This window comes from Cryptomeria japonica, chromosome 2 (genome assembly GCF_030272615.1).
Source record: "Cryptomeria japonica chromosome 2, Sugi_1.0, whole genome shotgun sequence".
NCBI lineage: Eukaryota > Viridiplantae > Streptophyta > Pinopsida > Cupressales > Cupressaceae > Cryptomeria > Cryptomeria japonica.
In genome coordinates this window covers 2,073,070-2,100,168 of record NC_081406.1, presented here as the reverse complement: position 1 = coordinate 2,100,168, position 27,099 = coordinate 2,073,070, and the positions used below count along the sequence as shown (strand labels likewise).

General features: G+C 35.5%; 1 protein-coding gene across 2 annotated transcripts; it reads left to right on the top strand.

Moving 5' to 3' along the window:
• Positions 1–765: 765 nt before the first annotated feature.
• On the top strand, positions 766–12,454 carry LOC131050944 (pyruvate, phosphate dikinase 2). Of its 2 annotated transcripts, XM_057985264.2 has the most exons (23): positions 766–1,085; positions 1,189–1,313; positions 1,428–1,457; positions 3,066–3,359; positions 3,480–3,536; positions 3,829–4,062; positions 4,244–4,381; positions 4,495–4,657; positions 4,776–5,011; positions 5,134–5,262; positions 5,790–5,969; positions 6,149–6,286; positions 6,560–6,724; positions 7,017–7,178; positions 7,320–7,409; positions 7,581–7,719; positions 7,816–7,993; positions 8,089–8,218; positions 8,496–8,624; positions 10,779–10,916; positions 11,120–11,197; positions 11,526–11,617; positions 11,731–12,454. In XM_057985264.2, exons 4-23 carry the CDS (start codon positions 3,093–3,095, stop codon positions 11,771–11,773), a joined length of 2,886 nt encoding a protein of 961 aa, XP_057841247.2. In that variant the 5' UTR covers positions 766–1,085; positions 1,189–1,313; positions 1,428–1,457; positions 3,066–3,092; the 3' UTR covers positions 11,774–12,454. The 2 variants fall into 2 exon arrangements, with proteins under 2 accessions (XP_057841247.2, XP_057841248.2); XM_057985265.2 differs by lacking the exons at positions 766–1,085; positions 1,189–1,313 and having other exon boundaries at positions 1,320–1,457; positions 3,063–3,359.
• The last annotated feature ends 14,645 nt before the right edge of the window (positions 12,455–27,099 follow it).

Sequence of the window (27,099 nt, the reverse complement as noted above, 5' to 3'; positions counted from 1 at the left end):
AAACTAATTTAAAGTCTAAGAATTTCTCTAGATCCATTTCCCTAACCACAAATAATACTAAGGGCAAGTTCCCATGCTATTGCTTAGCTTAATTTGACCAGCAACTCAATATTTTTTAATTATTATGCATTTGCAGAAAGTTTTAACAAGCTCAACTTTTCCGACATCTTTGGAGACATTAAATTGCATCTCTATATTTGCACTAATATACTTGGTCAATTTGTCACTGCAGCAACATTGAATTACATATTTAACCAAATATGTTGGATTATCTATACAAATATTTTATTAGATTTAATTGCATAAAGATATTTTTTATCCACATAAATTTTGGAGGGAAAAATTGGAGGGAAACGTAAAAAAAGTCCACAAAAGAATGTGTGCAACAATGTAGCATTTTTTTAGCATGCAATTGTTGGTTAATTTCAGCCCCTCCTTTTCTCTACAACCTATTTTTAATTTATTAAGCAACGACGACTTCACAAAAGTAGAAAAAGATTTCAATTTTCACTAATTATTTTTAAACTAGACTTAAGCAATGACATGGAGACATTATGGAGTGAAAAGGAGACATGGTAGCTACCTACAATGCTTAAAATTCCCATGATTAAAACTACAAAACAGCCATCCATCACCAATTTTTTAGCATATATTTGATAGGATATTAGGGAAAAATAATTATTGATGGTAAATGTTTATAGCAAATACAATTGAAAGGGCATCAATTTTATTCAAGAATTGTACATCTCATTGTTCTATCATACAAGCAGGAATAAACTTGATTTCATATTCTTGAGCTCTCATACATTCTGATGATGATGGCAGAGTGTGATCTGAAAGGATGATGATGATAAAAACTGGCTAACACAATCGAATCCAGAAACACTAAATAATTTACTATGAATTATGAAAATTTGATATAAAAAACAGATGCCTGTAATCATTTGGAAATTGGGATCATTGCACATGTCAGGTGAAGAATGCTTTATCTTGGATAAGCGATGTGACAGCTTAAGGGACCCACGCTTCCGCCATTATTGTTGTTTTTCTCCGTAAACAAATCATTTTTTAAGACATCTGTTCAGGTACTTTTAAAATAATTAAATATCTGTTAAATGTTTAAACAATTGTGTGAATGGAATTGTTTCGATATTGTATTTTAATCGAATTATCAAATTTCGGAATCAGTGATCAAAATTACACGAGATCGACGGTGTCGGATGGCTCCGTATGGCCGGGAGTAATCTAGCAGTCGATGGAGCGTAAGGATGACAAGCAACAGGCGGAAGCTCATTATATGCGCAGTGCAGAAGGTGAGTGTCACACATTTTCATACTCATCATCGCAATCCGAAAAAAAAATTCCAATTTCGTCGAATTTGCTTCCAGCCTTGAGTTTTTCTTCTTCTATTTTCATTTTTTGTACAGATATTGAGGCGTTGAAGAGCTGCTGCAGAGGTATGGATATTCAAAACGATTTTGTGCTCAAAACATTTTTTTATTTTGCTTTGTCTTAAAATTGAGCGAAATTTTGGAATTCATCCGTATTTGCTGAGATTATCAGAGCTTTTTGCTGTAAGAGTCAACCTTCCGCAGTCCACGGTGTCAAGAACGTTGATTTTCCACAAAATTTCATAGCCAATCTTTTGGACTCATTTTTATCGGGAAATCTGTGTTTTTAGCTTTTTACTAGTTGAGCATGGATATGAGTTCTTGAATTGAGCGATTTTTAAAGAAAAATTTGAAAGTTTTTAACTCATTGATCGGGAATTTGAAGTCGGTTGTAGAATAAGAAAATATTTCTGGAGTTAAATATGCCTGGCAAGGTATAAAATTTATGGCAAAAGCCTAACCCGGTCCAGTAATTATAAAAATTGTATGCAATAAGATTATTCGAAAATTCTCAGTTACACTACGATTCTATTAAGAACGGCTCTCCAATTTATTTTGTCAGAAGTTGATGCTGAAAGAGTCTAGGAGCTAATTGCAATGAAAAGGCCTTCAGGAACCTGAAATTCTTATCTTTTTGTACTCTATTATTCAGATTCTTTTGATATTAGCTGTTGATAATTTTTGAGAAAAAATAAATATATTAGCCGGTGTCATTTAGCGAATAATATTGGCTGCTACAAACTTTGAGCCCCTTCTTCGGGCCTCCTTAAATAATAGGCACTTCGATTTTCTATGGGAAAGATGCTGTTTATTTTTCACGTTGCCTGTTAGCAGCAGTAAATTCTCCTCATAGCACTACGTACTCGAAAGATTTCTGTTAATATTTTGTGTGTTGAAAGCTCGGTACACACCATCAGACATTTGGAGGTGCTTGATTCCAGTTCTTGCTATTTCGTGTTTTCCTCAACAGTATGGATAGTTAAAAAAATTCTGAACGCTTGAACACACAACTGATGATATCATTTCATGACGTGCTTTCTTCTCTTAATATTTCCATACGTAGAAAATTAGAATTTTAAATGATTAGATTTTAAATATTAGGATACTTAGGAAGGAAATGGACTAGCTACGGACTAGTTTTGACAATGCCTGTTTTTCTCGATAAAATCTACGAGTACTTAAAAAGATGTCAAGAAGTTATCTAGGATAGGTGTTCTTTATTTTGTTGTACAGATCAATAGTCATTTTGCACAAAATTCACAAATCGTTGACAGGAGTTTTATTTTCATGTATCTAACGTGTAAAAGTATTTTTGTTCACAATATAGTTCTCAGCTAAATTACAGTGCTACCGAAGCCTGCACGCAGGTTCCTTCCGGCTCTGGAAGTTTGAAGTGATCATTTAATGGACAGTATCAGAAATTAGTGTAGGAAATTTCTGGATTAACTGTGTAAAATTATTTTAAGAATAATACAAATAATTTTATGCAGTTGAATCCAGAAATTTCTTACAATGATGAGTTTAGTATTAGAGATGTTTGATTCAAAAGCTGGCATGGCTTTCATCACTGAAATACACTGGTGAAAGGCTTTCTAATAACGACCAAAATGTTATGCTTCCTTTCCAAATGTGGACCTGAATTATAATTATTTGGTGTGAATGATGCATTAGCAGGGCTCTCAAGCTGGTTGACCTGTAAAGATGGTGTCCATTATGAAGGGCACTTTGGTACCATCAAATATCTTGTGTGGCACTCTAAAAGATGCAGATCATGTTGTTGAATCTGTGGCTTTCAGCAGAGATCAGGCTAAGGCCAGTGTAGGATTGAGAAAATCAAGCTTACGGAGATCATTAGAGCTATTGCAAGCACAATCTATAGATTTAAGGAGAAGAGTCTCTGGATTGACTGTAAAGCATGGTCTTTGTCGCTGCCAGGCTGTTGCGACCCCAATTACAAAAACACAACAGGTAATTTTTGTAAAACTGAATTGCCTACTGAATCATGTTTGAAACTGGATCGCCAAGAAAAACTTTCAGAGAAATATCTGATACTGAATAAAATGTTCTGATGTTTTTGCTAATATGCAGAGGGTATTCACATTTGGGAAAGCTCGGAGTGAGGGAAACAAGAGTATGAAATCTTTGGTAAGCATACTCTTTCAGAAGCCTACACTAGGATGCTTTGCATTTTAATTACATGCTATGAGAATGGCATGACAAATTTGACATTGGCTGGTCCTCACCGTTGGGCAAGGTTTGCCCTCATCATTGATTTTCTTGTAATATTTAACTTCTTGCAATCGTAGGGAAAGATATTAATCTAAGTCATTTGATCGTTTCTGATTATTATTTTACGTGAAACTGTGTTCTTGCCATCCAAAGTTACAATTAGATTCCAGAAACTGATTCCTTGTCCATTTAAAATATTTTGGGTTAGTTGGGTGGAAAAGGCGCAAATCTGGCAGAAATGGCCAGCATTGGTCTTTCTGTTCCTCCAGGACTCACAATCTCAACTGAGGCATGTCGGGAATATTTAGAGAGTGCAAATAAGCTTCCAGATGGTCTGTGGGAAGAGGCATTAGAGGGTCTGAAGACCGTAGAAAAGGATATGAATGCTAGTCTTGGTGATCCTTTGAGACCTTTACTGCTCTCTGTTCGGTCTGGAGCCGCGGTAAAGTATTTCCCTTCGTACCTTAAAAACTCAATTATTACCACAATTATGATATTCAATAATGTTGATTTTGTTTTGAACCATGTGCTGCAGAGATAGAGTTCGTCAACAAAGAGACTGGTTCTATTTGGCAGGCTATTTTTTTTCTAACTGATTTTGTTATGCATCCTTTTGTGTGTAGATTTCTATGCCTGGTATGATGGATACTGTGCTGAACTTAGGTCTTAATGATGAGGTTGTTATAGGATTGGCTGCCAAAAGTGGTGAGCGCTTTGCATATGATTCATACAGGCGTTTTCTAGACATGTTTGGCAATGTGGTAAGTTTTGTGTCAAGGATTTACAATCCAGTCCACTTGAGTACATGTTTGCTATTAGCTGCAAATAAATACATGCAGGGCTTGTGTCTCACTCAAGAAATGCTTTCATGGAGGTTATGGACATTCCCCATTCCTTGTTCGAGGAAGAACTTCAAAGTCTAAAGACTGCAAAAGGAGTTCTACTTGATACAGACTTAACTGCTTATGATTTGAAAGACCTTGTTGTGAAGTATAAGGATATTTACATACAAGCTACCGGTAAACAATTTCCCTCAGGTACAAAGAAACATTGAAGTTCAGCTACATTGGTTAGCATTAGAAGTGGGGTGTAACTGTTTTAAATTTCCCTAGAAATATTTGGAAGGATTGTAAATAATAGGCAATTCTGATGCAGATCCTAAAGAGCAGCTGCGATTGGCAGTTCTGGCAGTTTTCAACTCATGGAATAGCCCACGTGCTATTAAGTACAGAAACATAAATCAAATAACAGGTTTGAAGGGAACTGCCGTTAATGTACAATCCATGGTATTTGGAAATATGGGTCCAACATCAGGAACTGGAGTTTTATTCACTAGGAATCCCAGCACAGGGGAGAAGACGCTTTATGGGGAATTTCTCATCAATGCTCAGGTATTTACACTAGATGGATTTGAATTTTTTTTTCTCAGCTTACTCCAACTCTTATATTTAGGATGTATCTGCATTTCATATTGTACATTTGTTCATGTTGGGATTCATCCACAATAAATTAGGGAGAGGATGTGGTTGCTGGCATTCGGACACCAGAAGACTTGGACACAATGAGACGATACATGCCCAAAGCTTACGATGAGCTTGTGGAGAACTGTGAGATTCTTGAAAAACATTACAAGGATATGATGGTAAGTGCTAAAGTTCCCTGATATGAAGAACCTGATAATTTCAAAAACTATCTAATTCAATGCCGACTGAGCTACTAAAAATATGAACTTACTCAGGCCTTCAAAGGGTCACTGTGCATCTTGCAAATAAATTTTTTGACTTTCCTCTGCATAATGAAATATGGCAAATGATGGGACTAGCAACTATCCTTAACAGAGGCTCAAGGCGTTGCCTCTCTTGACTGCAACGACTTGACTTATATTTGCAAGTAGAATTGTCACGAAATATCTGAATAATGTTTATTGGAAAAGTCTATCAATCAAGAATTAGTAGTTTCATCAAGAGACTTCATGTCATCTTATTTTTTAGCAAATTTTCTTATTTCTTTGCTGTGTGATTGATCAGCAATTAAATTGTTGCAGTCTCTTCCCATCTTGTGTACATTGATCTTTTCAATATCATGTGCTTATACTTACATGCAGAGCTCAAAAGTTCTTAGAATAACATTGTAGTGCTTAGGTTCTGACATCTAGCTAGGCCATTTCAGGATATAGAGTTTACAGTACAGGAAAACAGGCTGTGGATGCTACAATGCCGATCTGGCAAACGCACAGGTACAGGTGCTGTCAAGATTGCTGTTGACATGGTCAAGGAAGGACTTGTTGATAGCCGTTCTGCTATCAAAATGGTTGAGCCTAGACACTTAGACCAACTTCTACATCCTCAGGTTGATACTGAATTTGCAAATACTTGCTATCAAAAATAGTTTAGAATATTACATTTTGTTGAGATTGAGCATGAGATTATGTTTAATGATAGTATCTCAAATATGTTGTCTTTGTTCTCCTTACTCTCAATTTCTATAAACCTCTAGCATCAATTATGTTGTTGAATTGTACATGCAAGTTTGAGGATCCATCACGCTACAAAGATCAAGTTATTGCCACTGGTCTACCTGCATCACCCGGAGCGGCAGTGGGACAAGTTGTGTTCAGTGCTGAAGATGCAGAGACTTGGCATGGACAAGGAAAACCAGTGATTCTGGTATGTTTCATTCATAAAGATAATTCAATTAATCATCAAAAGGGACTGAAAAACAGAATATAGTCTGGAAGCTACCAATCAGTCAATGTATTTAAGTTCGTTTGACTTTGCACTTTGAGATTGCACACTGTACTCACATGTTGGCATGTATTAGCATACTTAACACAAAGCTCACAAAAATAAATCCTTGTTAAGAGATATCTGACTTAACTACAACATTTATATATGGTAGTATATGATTAAGAGAACTGAGTATTTTGTTTATGTCTTAAGGTGCGTAATGAAACCAGTCCAGAGGACGTAGGTGGTATGCATGCTGCCACTGGCATACTGACTTGCAGAGGAGGCATGACTTCACATGCTGCTGTTGTTGCACGTGGGTGGGGCAAATCTTGTGTTTCAGGATGCTCAGAAATTCGTGTTAATGAAAATGAGAAGGTCTATTGTCTCCTTTTACAATAAACATTAGAATGCTTAATGTAAAGCTCTTTATTTTCAAACCATATGATATTTATAATTTATTCTTTTGTGATTATCCAGATTCCAAATCACATTTTTTCTCAACTATTTTATGGTTGAGATTTTAATCAACACATTATTTCAATAAAAATGATTAATTATGTATATAGTGCATATTGCAATACTAAGTGTAAGAATCAATGGCAGTTACTAATTTAATATGACAAAATGTGCTTGTAATGACAAATCTCAATTAATAATTTAATTGCAGACATTGTCAGTTGGAAAACATGTATTGAGGGAGGGTGACTGGTTATCTATCAACGGTACAACTGGAGAGGTCATTCTGGGTAAGCAGCCTCTTTCCCCTCCAGCAATCAGTGGTGATTTAGGTGCATTCATGACTTGGGTGGACGAGCGAAGACAGCTGAAGGTATATCTGGTTTCTGTGCTTGAAAATTCTCAATAATTACCTTTTAGCAGTTCTTTTGAAAGTTGTAAAGAATTTCTGCATTGTAGACACTAACTAATTTTTGTTTACGCTGATAGTTAAAATTGTTGATTCCCATTGCAGGTTATGGCTAATGCAGACACACCAGATGATGCTCTCACAGCAAGAAATAATGGTGCACAAGGCATTGGCCTTTGCAGGACTGAACACATGGTAAGATATAAAGATGCCAACATTTGATTCGGTTCTGCAAGATTCTTTTTATCATAACAGAAAGCAGGATAGCCTGTAAATGCTGAATTAGTCTCCATATGCAATAAAATTATATTTCCATCATGATATGAAGCAAAAGGCATTTGTTAAAATCATTTAAATTTTGTGCAGTTCTTTGCATCAGATAGTAGGATTAAGGCTGTGAGGCAGATGATTATGGCTGTAACACCTGAACAGCGACAAGTTGCACTTGATAGGCTCCTACCCTATCAACGATCTGATTTTGAAGGTATTTTTCGGGCGATGGATGGTATGTACTTCTAAACTTCCTTCTATCAGAACCCTGGAATTGTACTTCTCAGATTAATGTGTGAACTCCAATTTCACAAAGCATCTTGTCTTACAGGTCTTCCTGTCACCATACGCCTTTTGGATCCACCCTTGCATGAGTTTCTTCCAGAGGGTGATATCAATGAAATAGTTTCTGAATTAGCAGTGGATACTGGAATGACAGAAGATCAGGTTTTCTCACGTGTAGAGAAGCTTTCTGAGGTCAATCCAATGCTTGGATTCCGTGGATGCAGGTGGGTTTCCAGTCCTTACTTTTAAAATACCTGTTTGTTAATTAGCACATGCATCTGGGAATTCTCAATTTCTTTCCAATGTTCATCATTTCCAGGCTTGGAATATCATATCCAGAATTAACAGAAATGCAAGCACGTGCTATTTTTGAAGCTGCCACTGCAATGGTCAACCAGGGTGTAAAAGTGCTACCAGAAATTATGGTTCCTCTTATAGGAACACCTCAGGCATGAAGTTAAAACATACTCTATCACATTTTCCCCGTACTTAAGTTGTCAACTAGCATGTTTATTTTTTAATAATTTTTTATCAATTTCAGAGTTTTTATTTTCAGACATTTCTCCAAGACATTCAATGATCATACAATTAATAATATCAACATTTTAAATATTCTCAATTATCTTTTTGGGAAATTGAACTGAGACAATACTTAAGCAAATTGGAAGTCTTGTTCCTCATACATTAGGTATCTGAGCTAGTATCCATTTTTTGTTTCTTTGACAGGAATTGGGACATCAAGTGAATCTTATACATAAAGTTGCTGAGAATATCTTTTCACAAACTGGCCATTGTCTGAAATATAAAGTTGGAACTATGATTGAAATTCCACGAGCAGCTTTGGTTGCAGATGAGGTAAGAAAGTCATAATTTCAAAGATATCAACCTCAATTTTAACCATATTCTTCAGGAATCAGATGGTTATGGATGCTTCTCTGATTTCCATTTAACAACAGTATTTCTTCTACATCACTATGTATATATGCCAAGTTCTAATTTTTTTTTACAAAGTTGGATATCTCTTTGTTTGAAATGTAAATTTGAATTATGATTTCCTCCCATTGAATTTTGACTGACAACCTAGTGTGTTCCTACCAGTGATCATAAGCAACTTTTTTCGCTGAAATTGAACATTTTTCTTAGGATCTCATGATCGTCATTTCTTAAGTCTTATTCTAATAATTCAACAGTTTCAATAGCATAGTTTATTAATTAAATAAGACAAATTCATCCTTAATATTCTACTATGGATTGCTGTTCCTTCCTTGAGAGATTTGAATATTTTGTTTGTATGTTGTGTGCAGTATGTCGTATAGTCTTGTGCAGTATTGTTTCTCACTTAAAAACAAGTTTGGTTATTTCTGGCTCACAACTGCATAATTGTAGACATATAAAAATGACCATATTCCTAAATGAATATTTTATGTTCATTTCTCTATTTAATTAAATCCAATTTAATTAAATTACCTACATTCCTCTATTTAATTAAATAAATTACTCAATTTATTTAAATTAAATTCACTATATCCATTTAATGAATAAATTATTTTATTCAATTAAATCCCTCCTATCCACTTTTAATTAAATTCAAATTTAATTAAATAGTTATCCTAAATTCAAAAAATCTAATTTATTTAATTTCTCCAAATTACAACCAAATTGAATTAAATTACTTTATTTCAATTAAATCCTATTATCCCTCCATCCACTTGCAAAATCCCAAACCCCTTCCTAATTCCTTCTAGAATCTTCTAATCACTTCTAATTAACTTAACCCCTCCTCTAAACTTTGTCACATCCCTAAGCAAAGGGAAGTCACTTCTCAAATTCCTCAAAATCTTTGATAACCATTAAAGGCTTCAAGTCTTCAACCACTAAAATCCTTAAAGTCTTTGATAACCATTGAAGGCTTTCAACCTTCAACCACTTAATCCCCAAAGTCTCCAATAACCATTAATGGTTAACTCAAACCCTCCTACATGGTTAAAACATTTGTTTTGACTCAACCTTCACCCAACCCAAAGGTCTCATCAGGTCTTTAATGCTTTGACCATGATTATCTCTTAATCATTTGCACAAAGATTTATCCTTGGATTAACTCTTAATCCAGTAGGTAAGGCTAACTTAGACTTGACCCTTAGCCTCTAGATAACCATGAGGTCTTCTCAAGCCTTTAATGCCTCCAACCCCTTCTCTCAACCCAATCCTATGTTGACACTTGTCACCATTTCATTGGTGCCAATTGTGCACATGGATCCCCAACTTTCAAACTCAACCCTTGATTAAACCATTCAATCTTGACCATCCATTGCCCTATTTTTGCTATAAATAGAGCTCTCATTCCTCCATTTTTAACAATCATCCTTCAAATTTGTAGCATCACACTTATGCTCAAATACATTCAAGCTTTCATTTCATATATGCTCATCATTTAGCCTCTCTTTAAAATCAGGAATTAGTCTAAGTATGCATGTTTAGAATATTTTCTTTATCATTTAGCTTAATCATAGACTAATATATCATGTTAGGATAGTATTCATACTAATCTTGTCATCTTATCATTTAGTTTATTGCATTCTAGAATCATGCATAGCTTAGAATACATCTCATACTAAAAATTATCAAAGCATCCCTCATTCTTGCATTTGCCATCCCTAAACCATTTTGCTCAGTGATCTGACAGCAAAAACATTGGTTTGAGGGACATTGTGAGATAGAGAACCATGGGACCCTCCTTGGGAAGCTGAGTAATACGTTATTACTCCATAGCTTGCATGAAGAAGTCCTGTGTGTGTGTGTGGACAAGTCATTTTGTAATATTTCACATATTAAGTTTTATTGACCCACTTTTCCCGCATGCTGTTCCTTCCTTGAGAGATTTGAATATTTTGTTTGTATGTTGTGTGCAGTATGTCGTATAGTCTTGTGCAGTATTGTTTCTCACTTAAAAACAAGTTTGGTTATTTCTGGCTCACAACTGCATAATAAATCTATTTCATTGTTTTGCAGATTGCCCAGCATGCAGAATTTTTCTCCTTTGGGACAAATGACTTAACTCAGATGACTTTTGGGTACAGCAGAGATGATGTGAGCAAGTTCTTGCCAGTTTATTTATCTCACGGGATTATTCAGAATGACCCCTTTGAGGTGAAATAGTGTTTATTTTGACAACTTTTTATTTATTATTAAATATTACTCTCCCTTTTCTTTACAATATTTGCTATTAATTTACAATGTATTAAGGAATTAATCCCTACAATATTGTAATCAAAGCAGCACCTAATGCATACAGAGCTATATAAGTAATTTGAAATGTTTCTATTGAAATATTTACTTCTGTGGAATATAAGGTTCTTGATCAAAGAGGTGTAGGCCAGCTGATTAAGATTGCAACTGAACGAGGCCGTAAAGCTAGACCTGATTTGAAGGTAAGAAATTTTATATGCTTATTCCAAAATCAACTATTATATTAATTCTTAATCAGTGATTAAATTTGGATGGGTCTCCGATGGTTAAATTGCATCACAAATTCATTTCACACTAAATCTTGAATTTATAATGGATAAGTCCAAGATTCATCAAGCACAATACAAACTATTAGTCAATTAAACCTTAACTTGCCTTCATCCACAATTCAAAATGGTAAAAACAAGATGGTCGCATTGTGGATGTAAACTGTGCTTCTGAAGTGTTAATGACTATGTGGATGTAACGTGTGCTTCTAAAGAGTTAATGAGATTTACATGGGGTTTTCAGGTGGGAATATGTGGAGAGCATGGAGGGGAACCTTCATCTGTGGCTTTCTTTGCAGAGGTTGGATTGGACTATGTTTCTTGTTCACCTTTCAGGTCTCTACCTCACCCTTGAAGATTTAAATTTATATGCAAACTCATCAAAGATAATTAGCATCTCATTTCCTCTGTTTCATAAACAGAAGTCTCACAAGGTTCTTCTTTGACAGGGTTCCTATTGCAAGATTGGCTGCAGCTCAGGCAGTCTGCTAAAATTCTGTAAACCATTTTGAAGAGCAAGCTTATCTTTCTAGCCTGTTGAAGCTCCAAATTATTTATCACATTGATGTTCTCTAATAACTATAACTCAATGTAAATATCATTTCTTGGCAACCAATAGACAACCGAGTTAGGTGTATACCCTGGAAATAAGTTGAGCTCTTTCATCATAGTCGACCTGTATAAATGTAATAATCTTCAGCAATATTGATCAGTAGATCAATGAATGCCGATGTCACATTGGCCATGACCAACTCTCAAGGTGAAAATGATAACAAAATTACTAGAGTTGGGGATATATAGTTTAACTTTAGGGTCTAAATTACGACAAATTGTTAATATAGCATTTTATTCCTGTTGAAAATGACTGACTATGATATGTAATGGAGATACAGAAGTATATCCACAATGAAATTCTATGTATCCCATACATGTGTGGCTGATGAACTTGATATCAGTCCAAATTATGAATTTTAAGCTCATTTCAAAAGGGGCACCTATGTACTCGAGGTATAGGTGGATGGGCAGAGTTTAGTTTGCATTCAAGCTTATTAATGAGGATTGATATTTGAATAATATAAAGGCTAAATGTAATCCTTTTGAACTCATTCATGAGAGCTACAAAATTTGAACAATACATAATACAAATATAAGAAATCCCCTTGTGCACTTCCATTAGAGGGGGTCACACTGGCCCAAACTGGCTAATTTTGCTGTGAGCTAAAATATATTTACCTTCTATGCATGGTTAGATAGATGTGCACAAGAAAAAGTTATGTATTAATGTGCACATTTTCATTTTAGGGATGTAGGCAAGCCTGCTTGCATGGCTATAAGCCTTGTGGAGGTATATTATTTTAGATATTAAGAGATAGGATTGGAGATAGTCATTAATGGGTGCTACTATCTCTTGAATAATAATTGAATACAGAGAAATTTTCAATTGCATTTATTGTGTTACAGCACATTAGAATTTTACGATGTCAAACAAATTTGGTAATTTAAAATTATTAACTCAAATAATACTAATAAGGAGAAAATTGTACCATCTCCATGTATGAAGAATACGACTTTATTTAAGTTTCACTGGTTTCCGTCTCCCAATGTGGAGGTATATTGGCAAATATTGGTTTAATTTTAGGTTCAAAATGAGTTTAAAACAATGGAATACAAAATTTGAACAAAACGTGCTAAGTACACAAAGATGCCCTTGTTCTCATAAAGGAAGACTCATTCATCCCAACTAAAATTTATCGGTGGCAGATCCATAGAAAAAGTTGATTCGAACCGAGCTGATTTGATAGTATATTCATAGAAGAAGAGGAAGTAACAACTAACTAAAAGAAAAAAGAGATCAGGAGTCGATCCATGCTAGGAATAAAAAGTTCAGTTGACCTTTAAATAGACCAGCAGATAGTGTGAAGAATATGAGTTAATTAAAGTTGTTTCCCTAGTGTCTATCTCTTGTGTATAATATATTGGCAATAGTTGATTCAATTGTAGGTTGCTGATGAGCTCAAATATATGTCTTGGGGATATGTTTACCGGGAAGTCTAGCCATTTCTGTCCCCGTGACATTTTGGAGACTTGGGGACAGCTAGGAAACATCCCTGGGCGGTCCCCAAACAGAAAAAAAGAGGGCATGTCCTGGAAATAGGTAAAGATCTGTAGGGGACAGCAGAAGAAAGCCAACCATCTCCTATGGCCCAGTGTGCAAAAAAGTAAAGAAACTGTTAAAAATAAGTAAAAAAATAAAGGGTGAGAGAGATTTTATAACTGGATGCTCAAACAATATTCATTTATCTGTACTTTGATGAGGGCACTGATAGCCCTTTATGACTATACATAATCTAATCATGCATTACTTTGGTGAGAGATCTTTTCTAAGCTACAATTCATACTCAATGCTTCATCGAAACATAAATACTTTCAGTTGACATGCTCCAATTTCAAACTGGTGCTTTTGATGGCTATGTACGTATAAGAGAATACAATTTCAAATTTCATGACTCTGCATGTACTGTTAGTGTCCATTGTTCTTTCCAAGCAATTTAACAATTGAATTGTGTATTAAATTGGGACTAAAGCCAATATGTCAACCTTTAAAAACAGACCAAGACTATTATGGAACTAGCTTTTAAGTTTTGACATGTCAGAGTATATCTCTAGAGTGTACCACTGTCAGCTGAGTTTTAGACATCTCTTAATTTTGACAGATTCAATGAGGTAGTCCCTCATATATGGAGTGATTCAAGCTCAGTCTCTGATTTTGATGCAGTGTTAGAAGATGAAGATTAGCGGCAATAGCAGATTTCTATAATTTTTGTAAATTTTTAGTTGGAATTTGTAGTCTTTGGGCATTTTGTTGTAATTGTTATATAATATATATGCGCATTTGCAATGAATCAATGAATTTTTGTTAATTTGTGTTTCTACTATTATGTGAATTATTAATTCAGCTGTAATGTTATGTAATATGGTTCTATAACATATATGATGAATGGCTTGTACTAATATATGAATAATTGAAATTTCCTATAATTTTCATTTTCTCTATTTTTTTTATTGAAGTCTCCTAAAAAAGGCCTCCCATCCCCTGCTGTCCAAAAACATGGCCTGCCTTCCCCTGCCATCCCCATCTTGGAAATGCAATGAAAAAATTGAATAATGTGTAAGATAAACAAACATATGTACCTGTGCTAAAAAAGGAAGTCTCATAGATTCCAACCATAGAAGCATTACATTTATATGGCATTGACATGGTGTGGCAAAAGTATAAATGGGATTCAATTGCTTGGGTATAATAAAGGAAAAACATGGCAATAACTCAAGTGCTAAAAAAACAAAGTAGTAGTTATAAAAAATAGAAAACAACACTAATTTTGTTATTTCATCTCAAATATGGCATAGAGATAAAATTATACATAACATAATTATTTATGAAAATGCTAATCATGAAAAATTTATAAGATTAAATAAACTATTTCATTCACTTACGAGGGTTTAAGTAAAAAAAGTGTTTGCTCCTAAAATAAGGCATTCTGTGGAATGTCCCCTTCTTCTCAATGATCATTCAGGTGTTGATTAGCCTATTCTTCTGTCATTTTGGTAGGCTAATTCGGAGATATAAGGGATGAGAGGCTGACATTGTCAATTATTTATTGATGGAAAAATAAATAATATTATTTTGAGCCCATAAAGTAATATTACAAGGGAAAAGTCACTTTTGTTTATAAAATTAAATTATAAAAATAAAGTGACTTAAGTTATGAAATAAAGTCATAAAGTGACTTTATTAAGAAGGTAATAAAATATAAAGTGACTTTATCATGAAGGCAAAGTTATAAAATGAATTTATTTAATTTATTAAGCCTTCTAGAAGTGAGATGAACTTCTTGGAGGAGGGAAAAGTTTATTAAAAATCACACTTTGTGATTATGAGGCCCAAAAGCAGTTTAGAAAATCTATTTAAGGGGTTTCCTCCCTTCTCTGAGCATTATGATATGTTGATTTGATACTTGATAATTTCTCCACTGTTGCTGGTTTGACAGTAGCAGCCATATCTGAGGACAGAAACCCTTGGATATTCATAGGTTGGATGGAAACCCAACAGTACTTGAGGGGTGGGCTCACTCAGGGTTCATCATTGAGCAGATTGGCATCATTTTAATCAGGTTTGGAGGAGATTTTCTGGCTAGGGCGATTGTGTAGTAGCAGCTTCTCCAATTTTGGACAGTAATCATTCTTCATATTGCAGCGATTATTTGTAGGCTTGGTTAATATTGATTCCTCCTTGCATGTTGGTATTGGCGCATCTCTAAAGCAGCAGCTACACATTGCATAGGTCTCTCTTCTTGCATGTCATTCAATCTTCTTCTATATGTTTCAAATGATCATGTATGTTTTACATCAGAATCATTATCAATAGACTTGTCTTTGTAACATGCTTATTTCCTTGGAAATCTATATCGGTTCCTTTGCATGTTTAGTTTGCATGCTTGCATGTTGTTACTTTGCAATGAAATGAAGCAAAACATGGCAAAAATTGAAAACTAAACATGCTTGCATGTTGTTACTTTGCAATGAAGTAAACCATGGCAAAAATTGAAAACCCAAATCAGATTTGAGACAATATCCTAGATTGGGATATTTCATTTTGTCATGGAATATAGCCTACAATCAAACTAATAGAAAAGGAATGAGTGCAAATTGACTAAAAGAAATCAGTAGGAATTGAGCCATCCAACGAACAAAAAATTGGCATAACCTTCTAAATAAAGAACCAAATGTCCTCAAACAACCATGGATTCATTGGTAAAGTTCTCTAGATTGAACCAATCCATCAGGATTCCATTTTATCAAACAATAAATCAGGTGCAAGTCAATGGGCCAAGCATAAAAAGGAGATAAAAACAAAGATATCCTGAAGGTGTCCTAAATATACTTTTAACACTTTCCAAATTTCTTTCAAAAGAAAAGGAGGACATAAAACAAACATGCTTCATCAAAGTAATCTTAAACCTCTTCAAATTCCTTTGATATAAATAAAACTTGATATTATTAAATCCATGCATTAGAAACTCCCATGTTTGTCAAGCAGTCAAAGTAATAAGGTTTTTTTTAAAGAAGGGGTAAATGCTTTTGATCCAGGGCTATGAACCGGTGAGATCACAAACTGGGGACCTCGTCCCCATTAAAAAATTCAACAATACCATCCCAGTGGAGTTTGAACCTTGATGGCAAAAACAACACTTCACCATCACATCATGCCACTCTTGGTGAAGCAAAAAAGGGTTTACTACTAACTGCCTTGCCATTGGGATAAAATGTGCTCAAACCATATTTTTTTATAAAAAAAATATATGTCAATGAATCAAATACAAATTTGAGCTCATTCTCTTGATCCAGATTTGATCAGTTCATTCTCTTGGTCAAATTTGATAGGTAATCCAAACAACAAAGTAAATTGTTTGAACTTAAATGTGTTATAGCTGGAAGCAATTAAGTACAAGAATGGTATCATAGAAGTACATATAGATTTGTTACAAAATAATAAATAAACCATTAATGAATAGCAATAAAAACACATGCAAAGAGGAAACAGATTGAAAGAAAAATCTGCATATGTGAGTTATACATACAACTATCTCTAAGAAAAGATGTGAAGCTACAACAGTCAAATTTTAACATCCAAATGACAATTCCTTATTAACTTCAGAAAAAAAATGACCAATCTACAAATATTTAAAACACAATAATCCCACCTGGAATTAACATAAAATGGAAAGGTTTTTTTTGACATGAACCTTTTAAATCTACAATTTTTTGGTTTTTTACATTTGTGAGATTTTTGTTATTTTGTAACTGTAGAGTAATATTGAATTTAGCATATAATGGTCATTTATGTACTTTAGTTAGTTTTAGTAGCTTTCCTTTATTTGTTCTAGTTCTCGATTGTTTCTCTTATGGAAAGATTTTTGTGTTGTTTACTCTATATAGCGAGTATTCCACTTCTTAGTTATTCATTCAATTACCATTTCATGGTATCAGAGTTTAGTTATATTTTTGGTGATTTTTTAAAAAAATTGTGGTTTTTCCTAAAAGAATATTTTAGAAGTTTTTTGTTCAATTTTTTAAAACAAAATCATGTTCTTTTTTCACAAATTTTTTGAAAAGAAATTTCACAGGCATGTTTTGTGCAAGGTCAAGGGTTTTTCTTCTTTCTAATTTGTGGCCTCTCAATCTAAAAATTGTGGCTAGTTATAAGACGTTTTGAGCAAGTTTTTTAATTTGAAAAATCGTAAGGTTTTTTACATAGGAAATTGCATGTGTTGTTTTCTCTATATAATGTGGATTCCCTTTCATGACTACCCATAAAGGAGAACATTGGGTTGCAGTGAAGCATATACTAAGATATGTGAAAGGGACACCTGACTTTGGCATTCTATACAACAAAAACAAAGATCCTCAGCTGATCAGTTTTACAAATTTAGATTGGGCGGGTTCTGTTGATGACAAAAAGTCTACTTCTGGGTATGTCTTCAATCTTGGGACGAGTGCAGTCACATGGACCAATAAGAAGAAGCAAGCAATAGCTCTTTCCTCGACAAATTCAAAGTATCGAGGAATTATTAAAGTAGCATGTGTGGCAATATGGCTTTGGAGGATGCTTTTTGACATGAAAATGTCTTTCACGAGTGAACAAAGCATGTAGAACTCCATTGTCACTTCATACAACATCTTATTGAAGATGGATTTGTGATATTGTGGTGTGTTCCAACTGAGGATTAGATTGCAGACATTCTAACCAAATCTATGAGCCCATGTTTCTATTAAGGGAGGGTATTGTTGATGTGTATTTTGTACACTATCAAACACAGAATAAAAGACTCAAATGGTACCTTATCCTCTCTTGAATAAAGCCTCTGAATGCTGAAGATATCGTGAAAAGGATCAATCAGGGTGACTTCAAGGTTCTTCGTTGTAGGATCTCTACGTGTGGATAAGCACCAGTGGTCGTTGTAAATGCTGTTTCTTCAAGGGGTCTTACGCACTTTCTGAGAAAGTTGGTCCGTGTTGATCTCACTCGACTGCAGGAACAAGATTTTCCTAACACTAACAAATTCTCAAAAAAGATCAAAAGATAGGGGTTTCAAGAGATGAATTCTAATCTAATCCTAAGAATGACTTAATGTAGGCTAAGCTTGGTAAGATTCTACCAATTTCAGTATTGCCAAGAAATTACAACTTTACTGGAATTGATGCGATCTTCTAAGGTGATTAGTGTTTTTCAAATCATCAAGGATTATAGATACTATCATAAAGATACATATCAATATTTCAATGATAATTGAATGTTCAAGCAATCTCAATATCTCCAGTTGACCACACAAGGCGTCCTTACAATCAGTAAGAAGCTAGTGGTTTGGATATGAATCTCACCAAAGATCAAACACAACACTTAGTCCTTCAAACTTAAATACTACTTCAACTGAGAATGATTCAAGAAGATAAACAACCATGAAGATAGCCACAAGTATTGCAATAAAACACCATAACTTCAATATTTTATTGATCTCAAAGCCAAATGGACAACAATTGTTCAAAATTCCTTCTTCACTACTCAATCTTGCTACACAATTACTTTCTCTCTAAGCTCTTCTAATCTCTCTCTAATATCTAATATCTTCTTCTAATTTCTAATGACAAAATGAAAATGAGTGAGGGTATATATAGCATCCTCAATTACAATGAATGGCCCAAATCGAAAGAAGATCAATAGCTGAGATTTTGACACCTAAACCCTAATTAGGGTTTGTTACAAAAAGTTCCCCTTTTAGATGAACATTATTAAATGCATAGCCAAATATTTAATTGGCACAAAAGTCGAGGAAACATAGACCAATGATAATTAAGATGCCACATCATCCTATAACAACCTTTCTTCTAGAACTTTTTTCCCTTTCCTATGCTCTTTCTTAGCATATCCAACGAATCTGGACACAATTCCTTCAATCTTCGCAATAGGAATCTCCGGGAGATTCTTCATTCATTCCTCCAAGTGAATGACTTGATCAAAAGCAGTGAGAAGAGCTATTTCCCATCTAGGTTCAAGTTCTTTGATCTTCTCAATCAGGAGCATGGTAGTGAACATCAGGTCCCGTTGCTCATCTGTGATGACATTCTCCCCTTTGCAAAAGATGACCTTGACTCTATCCTCCAACTCTTGGATGTCCACATCTGTCTCAATCTCGATCCGTTGGCCAAGGATGGTACACAATACTTCAAACACCTTATCCTAAATTGGATGGATGATACCTTCAACTTGACCGCATTTGGTGTTGATGTCTTCGAAAAGGACCTCTTTCATCTGGAGCAGAGCTGACCACTGTAGGAGGTTATGAGTTCCTCCATCCATTATCTTTTCTTGTGCCAGAATCCGTCTTGGTGTTTGTCTTATTACTTGCAAGATAGGAATGATAACATCTCTAGTGTGAGCAAAAGCGGCTACAGTTATCATTAGATTATGAATAATCTCAAGGACTTGGATAGCTTGGTGAATTGTCTTCATCATTCTTGTCATAAATTAAACAGCTACCATGTGGGATTTATCAATCCAAGAGCTCATAAGCTGAACCAAGCTTTTGACCCTTTTTGCTTCGCCGACTGATTCAAGAGGAAGTGCTTGTAAAGGAGATACTGCTGGATCCTGACGTCTCAAGGGCTGATTGAGATGACTAAAGTAGCCTCTCCAAGCACCTCTCTCTCTCTCAAGCCTCTTATTCTTTTCCACTTCTTCCTTAAGTTTGTCCTTAAGTGCCTCAAATGAATCAGTTGCTTTATCCATTGCCTATTCAATAGTGAGTGGACCAAGCTCAAATGTTTCTACATCATACTCATCTGCAAGAATTTCACCCTCATACTTGTCCACCATTGGTGTAGCTATTTGCAATTTCCTTGATCCTGCTTCATCTCTTATCACCTTAGACATCTTGGTGGCCTTCCTCTTTTCTGTTATCTCTTGAGAATTTCCTATAAGGCTCTCCAAATCAATTACATCTTCTTCTTCTTCAATCACAATCACCCTTGTTAGTCTCTCTTTCAACCAATTCGGGATGGCGGATCTTGTTTCTCTAACTTGTATTTCCTTCGGCAATGGTTCATCCTCTCGGAGGGGAGATGTCACTTCATCATCATTTCCCTGATCTTCTTGTAGCTCATTAATTTGGGGAGATTGACTTGATGAATGCTGAGGTGTCTGTCCCTTGTCTGGCTTATCATTTTGCACCATGGATTCCATAGATTCATCAACCTCAGGTACTATCTTCTCTTGACCTTCAATTTGACTTGCCTTCTTTTCACGTCGAGAAGATGTGCTTGATGGGCGATCTCGATTGGCCTCTTGCTTCTTCTTGGAAGATTCTCTTTTCTCAGGTCTTTCTTTCCTCTTTGCGCCTCTAGGATGAGAAGTGTCTTCACTTATGCTTGCTTCTCCTTCTTCTGGTCTTGCCTCCAAAGTAAAAGTCATTGGTACGTTCTGCTCCCTCAACTTCTGATGTTGTATATCCACCCATCTGCGAGTACATGATAAAACCGGAGCCATCAAAGCTCTCAAGTCTAAAATCTCAGGCTCGTTCCAATCTATCTTCACTTTTTTATCTTCTTTATCATAGGATGACTGGAGGTATCTGCCATTGTCCTAGGCTTGATCAACTACTCTGTAAACTTTGCATTTCCTGATGAAATCTAAAGGTAATCTGGAATGCATCTTTCTTTTAACTTCTAAATCACTTGAGAGATTCATCCAAAAGTCTTCTACCTGAAACCCATGTCCGTACTTCCTAGCAACTGTCTCCTCCATATAACCATAAGGATCAAAATTCTCCTGTGGGGCAAAGAAGTTGAATGAATACAAGGCTAATTCCTTCTCTGCATCCTCCGAAGCTTGAGTATTAGGACATACCTCAACTGAATTCCCCAATATGATAGGTACGGGAACTCCATTTCCATGCTTGTGTCTGGATACCTTTGCACAAGCTGCCAACTATCTGGTTACCTCAAGTAGCACTATCCTATCTGTCGGATATCTCGGCAACATGCAGGGAGGTGAAGGACACCCATGAACTCTAATATATGTAAACTTTTGAAACTGGATGAACCATGCACCATACTTCTTCACAAGTTCTTGTGCATCCAGAGATAGTCGATTCTGAATTCCACCTTGCAATATCCTAGTGATGTTCATCGTGAAGGTATCATTGACTAACTTGTAGTCACTTCTAGGCGGATGATGTAGATGAACATAAGAGTCACAAACTCTCACTTCTCCGGGTCCTCTTCCGATCACTCCTCTGTGAGGTAGCCCTGCATACTCGAAACTCCTGATCAAGGCATATATAACATATGAGCTCATATGGAATGATTCGGTAGGCTTTAGTCTCCTCAACTGCACATCCAGACTATTACTAATAATTCTGGCCCAATGAAGCGTTCCTTTTCCTTGGACTATCGCTTGAATGAAGAAGAACATCCACTTTTCAAAGTAGAAGGCTTGAGGAGCCCCTGTAACTCGGTTGAGCAATGTTATCAAATCTCTGTACTCCTCCTGGAAGTTGATCCTATGCGGTGTGTTGGGAATCTTGTTTAGGCGAGGACGACTTTTGAGCAACCAATTCTTGTTGATGAGGTTCAGACAGGTGTCAGGATCATCTTCATACATTGACTTGGCTCCTTCTAAACTTTTGTAAATCATATCTTTATGCTCTGGAAGATGAAGAGCCTCACTTATAGCCTCCTCTGAAAGGTAAGCTAAGGTGTTCCCTTCCTTGGATATGATCGATCTTGATTGTGAGTCATAATGGCGGGCACACTCGATCATCAGCTCATGACACTTGACTGCTGGAGGGAAACCTGCCGCCTTGATGATGCCACTTTCAATTATCTTTTTCACAACAGGCGATGGCTTGCCAATGTAGGGGATCTCTCGAAACTTCTTCACATTGAAGTTTCCCAAGTTGGTATCTCAGATATTACTCCATTTGGACACGATCCTGGTCTCCAATTCGTCGTTCTTCTGATCTTCTTTGATGAGAGCCGGGCGACTAGTAGATGCTCCTGCCTTTGGAGTCGCCATCTTGACACCTACAGAATATTTCATAATTAGTAATATACCTTGAAGTGTAGAAAACTAGACCTAAAAGGAAGATTTAAGATTTTAATTAGGAAACTTCATGATAAATCTTGAGTTATCATTTCCTAATTAAAATGCAACACTTAGATTTTTCCAAAACAAATGTCCAAAAATCAAATCTTCAACAAGGGTGTTAAGATGATTTCGCCATACCTCCTCTTGAGTATTAAACTCTAAGAAATGATGAAAAAATAAATTTCGCTAGGCAAAGTGTAGATCAAAGCCTTCTCTTGAATAAATTGCGCCACCTCTAGCTTGGAAAAGAATAAACTCCACTTGCTTCTAGCCTTCAACACTTGAAAGAAATTCACTCCAAGCAAACTAGATTTCGCTCCTCCAATTAGTTCTCCAATTTCGCACTTAAGGCAATGATTGAATGACTTGAAATATGAAAATACTCCTCCAATATATAGAGTGCTCACCCCTTTGCTTCCTCTAGGCCGACTTGGCAAAAAGGAGGTAAAAAAAAAAAAAAAATCCAAAAAAGGGGGCCGACTTGGCAAAATAAAATCAAAATAGTGCCTTGAGCATTTTATATTCAATTTTAATTTAATAAAAATTAATTTTAAATGCCTCCAAAATAAAAGTTCGATTTTGTAAGGCTTAAAATCAATTTATTAAATGCCAAAATGCCTTTAATTTAATGCTAATTTAATTTTAATTTTCCAAATGCCTCAAAATTAGCAATTTTGGCGATCAAATGCAATTTGGAGAATATTAATTTTTTGAACAAGGCTTAATAAACCTTCATGATGATTTCGCCCTGGACCCTCTCTAAGGGTCAGGAGCGATTTTCTAATTTTAGCCTCGAATACTTCGCATCTTGACTTCAAAAATTTCCTGGAAGGTAAATTGATATCCAGTTAATGTGTTGCACTTCTGTAGTCACACAAATCTGTCCAGCTTAATTAAGTAAATAAACGCTATTTATTTGATTAAAAATCCACTAGCCATCAATTAATTAAATTAATATTTAATTAATTCATCCCCAAACATTCTTCTATTAATTAAATAAATTATTCAATTTATTTTAATTAATTCATTAAATCAAACTCAAATCAATTAAATAAATAAAATCTATTTATTTAATTAAAATCCCTTTTTCCTCTTTTAAATAAATTAAATAAAACATTTATTTAAATCATTATCCCCACCCCACTTGCATTTTCCTACAAATGCAACTTGCACACATTTATTGAAATAAATGAATTTATTTTTAATAAAATCCTATTTTCCCTCACCCACCAAATCCACTTGCAAAATCTAATCCCTTTCTAGATTCTTCTAACCCCTTCCTAATTAGCCTAATCTATCCCCTAATTATTGTCACATTCCTAAGCAAAATGGAGTCACTTCTCAAAGACTCCAAAGTCTTTGAAAAGTATTTAATGCTTTGTGTGTTCAACAAATTAACCCCCAAAGTCTTCCAAGACCACTAATGGCTCTTACATGACCATTTATGGCTCTTACATGACCATTTATGGCTCTTACATAACCATTTATGGTTATTTCAAACTTGTCTCCCCAAACATTTATTGTTTTGACCATATTCATCCATTTCACATTTGCACAAGAGTTTATCCATTGGATAAAAGCTTTATTCTTTGAATAAAGAGTTTATTCATTCAACCAACCTTGACTCTAAATCTCAAAGTCATATCAGGCATTTAATGCTTATTCCCTCTCCTCTCAACCTATCTCACATTGACACTTGTCATCCTGGGATTAGGTTGAAAGCCCTCACATGGCTTTGAAATCATTCAATCCTGACCCTTGTTGAAATTGCTCAATCTCAACCATTCATTGCTCCATTTTTCCTATAAATAGAGCCCATTTCTTCATAATCCAGATCCTAAAAACTTGTATGCATTTAAGCTATAGGCATTTTAAGAGAGCATTTTAGCATAATTAACTAATATCTTGTCATTTTGGATAAAATCAATCATTTTAGTATCAATAGATTAATATTAGCTTGTTTATTTACATTTAGAGCAATATTTCAATCTCAATCCTCCATAAGCATCCATAGTGCAAAAAGCTGCTGAGAACTACACTATTTTGGAACTTGGAGAGGAGAGGAACAAGGGAGAAGGAGCTAAGAACATGCTAAGAGGCATTTGGAGATGCCTCATTATCTTTGTTTCATTAGTTAGATATATTAGCATGATTTTAGTGTCTCTCTTGATATGCCTGTTTAGATTAGTCTTTGATTGAATAACACTAACGATTTTCTTGTGTGTCTTGTGTTGTTTCTCTTAGACTAACCTTGTCCATTTTGCAGGGCATCAACTTCAAATTTGACCTTTTTCTTGAAGAAAATAGGTGGAAATGTCAATTTTGCCTCGGACCCTCTCTGAGGGTCAGGAGCAATTTTTCAATTTTAAGCTTGAATCCACCTTAACTTGATTGTTGACCCTTCAATGTCACTTCTAAAATCCATTTCCTTGCACTATAGAGTTAATTCATCAACAATTTTGAAGGAAATATTGTCTTTAAAGGCAATTTTGCCCTGGACCCTCTCTGAGGGTCAGGAGCGATTTTCTATTTTTTGCTCAAAATTAGCATTTTTCAACGTTCAAAATCTCTTCAAGACATTTCAAATAGGCTCCCTCACTGACTTCCAGACTTTGCTCCATCCAATTTGAGAGAAAAAGTGCAAGTTTGATGTTTTTCGCCCTGGACCCTCAGCAAGGGTCAGGAGCGATTTTTTTAATTTTGACTATAAATCTTCACTTCCTCACCAAAACACTTTCTCACCAAGCTAGATCACGTTCAGGCCTCCAAAATAAGCAAGAAAATCATCCTTCCAAATTTTTCGCCCTGGACCCTCAACAAGGGTCAGGAGCGATTTTTTGCAAATTAGGCCTAATTCTTCATCATTTTCATTGAAACTTTGTTCGCCACTAGGCAATGATCTTGCTTTAACCACTCCATCCAAATTTGCTTCGTTGTTGCAAGGTAAAATGAGGATTTCCAACATTTTCGCTCTGGACCCTCTCTGAGGGTCAGGAGCGATTTTTCATTTTTTGCTCAAAATCATCAAGTTTCAAAGGCAAAACAATATTCATCATGCTTTTGGAGGTCTCTTCGCCTTATCCTAACCTTGCCTTAGCACAATTTCGAAGGAAATATGTTGGTTTTTGTGATTTTCGCCCTGGACCCTCAGCAAGGGTCAAGAGCGACTTTTTAGTTTTAGGCATATTCCTTCATCTTTTGGACTCCACATTGCCTCTAAGGCATAAAACATCACATCCTCTTCCTATCCATACAAGATTTTGTCTCAATTTCACAAACAAAGGAGAGAATCATGAAAATTCGCTCTTGACCCTTGGTAAGGGTCAGGAGCGATTTTTGCAATTGCCTTCAAAATCCTGACTCTCAACAATCTCTTTTCACTTCAAGGCAATTTAAACATTATTTCAAACCCATGCCTAGCCTTGGCTTTTCTCAAACTTGGATGAAAAGATCCTATATTAGGTTTTTCGCCCTGGGCCCTCTCTGAGGGTCAGGAGTGATTTTTCATTTTTGGCCTAATTGCCTCTTTTGTTGATCATCCAAATTATATTCAACGGGTAAGACATACTTTCCTTCATCCATTCCAATTATCAAAATCACTTTGACCTTACAAGAAAAATGCACTTTTGAAAATCTCGCTTTGGACCCTCTCTGAGGGTCAGGAGTGATTTTTGCTATTGTGACCAAAATGCTTCACTTTTCATCTCAAAATTTCTTTGCTAAGGAAGATGTCATCTTGTTTCATGCTATGAATAAGTTCCCATGTCCAAGAAAAGTCAAAAAATGTGCATAGAAAGAATTTCGCTCTGGACCCTCAGCAAGGGTCAGGAGCGATTTTTTATTTTCTGGGCAAAACTCCTTCAATCCATCATCTTCAATCAAGTCTAGATACTTTATCATGCTCACTTCATCCTCCACCATGCCTTTGACATCTCAAATCGATCAAATAAGGCTAAAAATGACCTCTATAAGATTTTTTGCCCTGGGCCCTTTCTGAGGGCCAGGAGCGATTTTTCAATTTTCAACATGGTCCTCCATCATTTCAAGTCAAAACTTCTTTAGGTGGGTGGAGAAAGTCATTCCTTTTCCATTCATGCTCAAAGCTTGGTCTCTTTCCACTGTAAAATGAAATAAATCAAAATTTCGCCCTGGGCACTCTCTGAGGGTCAGGAGCGATTTTTCCTTTAGTCTCCAAAAATCATCACTTTTCCTGTCTTCAACCTTCAAAAAGCATCAAGTCACGTCCAATCATCCTCCCGAGAGACCCTGCACAGAACAAATTAGAAAAGTCAGTGACAAATATAACTTAAACAATATTTTTGCCCCTGGACCCTCAGCAAGGGTCAGGAGCGAAATTACCCTTTTAGGCTAGACTGCTTCAAATTTAAGTCTCACACCACTTCACTAGGCAAAGTTAGGTCACTTTCAAGGCCAGGAACCAGTTATCAAGTCCATCAAAAACAAGAAATTGCACTCAGGATAAAATTCGCCCTGGACCCTCTCTGAGGGTCAGGAGCGATTTCTCTGCTTCAGGCATCATCTCACTTTCCAAAAATTGATCAAAACTTTCCCAAGCAAGAACACACAATTTTTCCTTCAAAAATGCTAACACTTA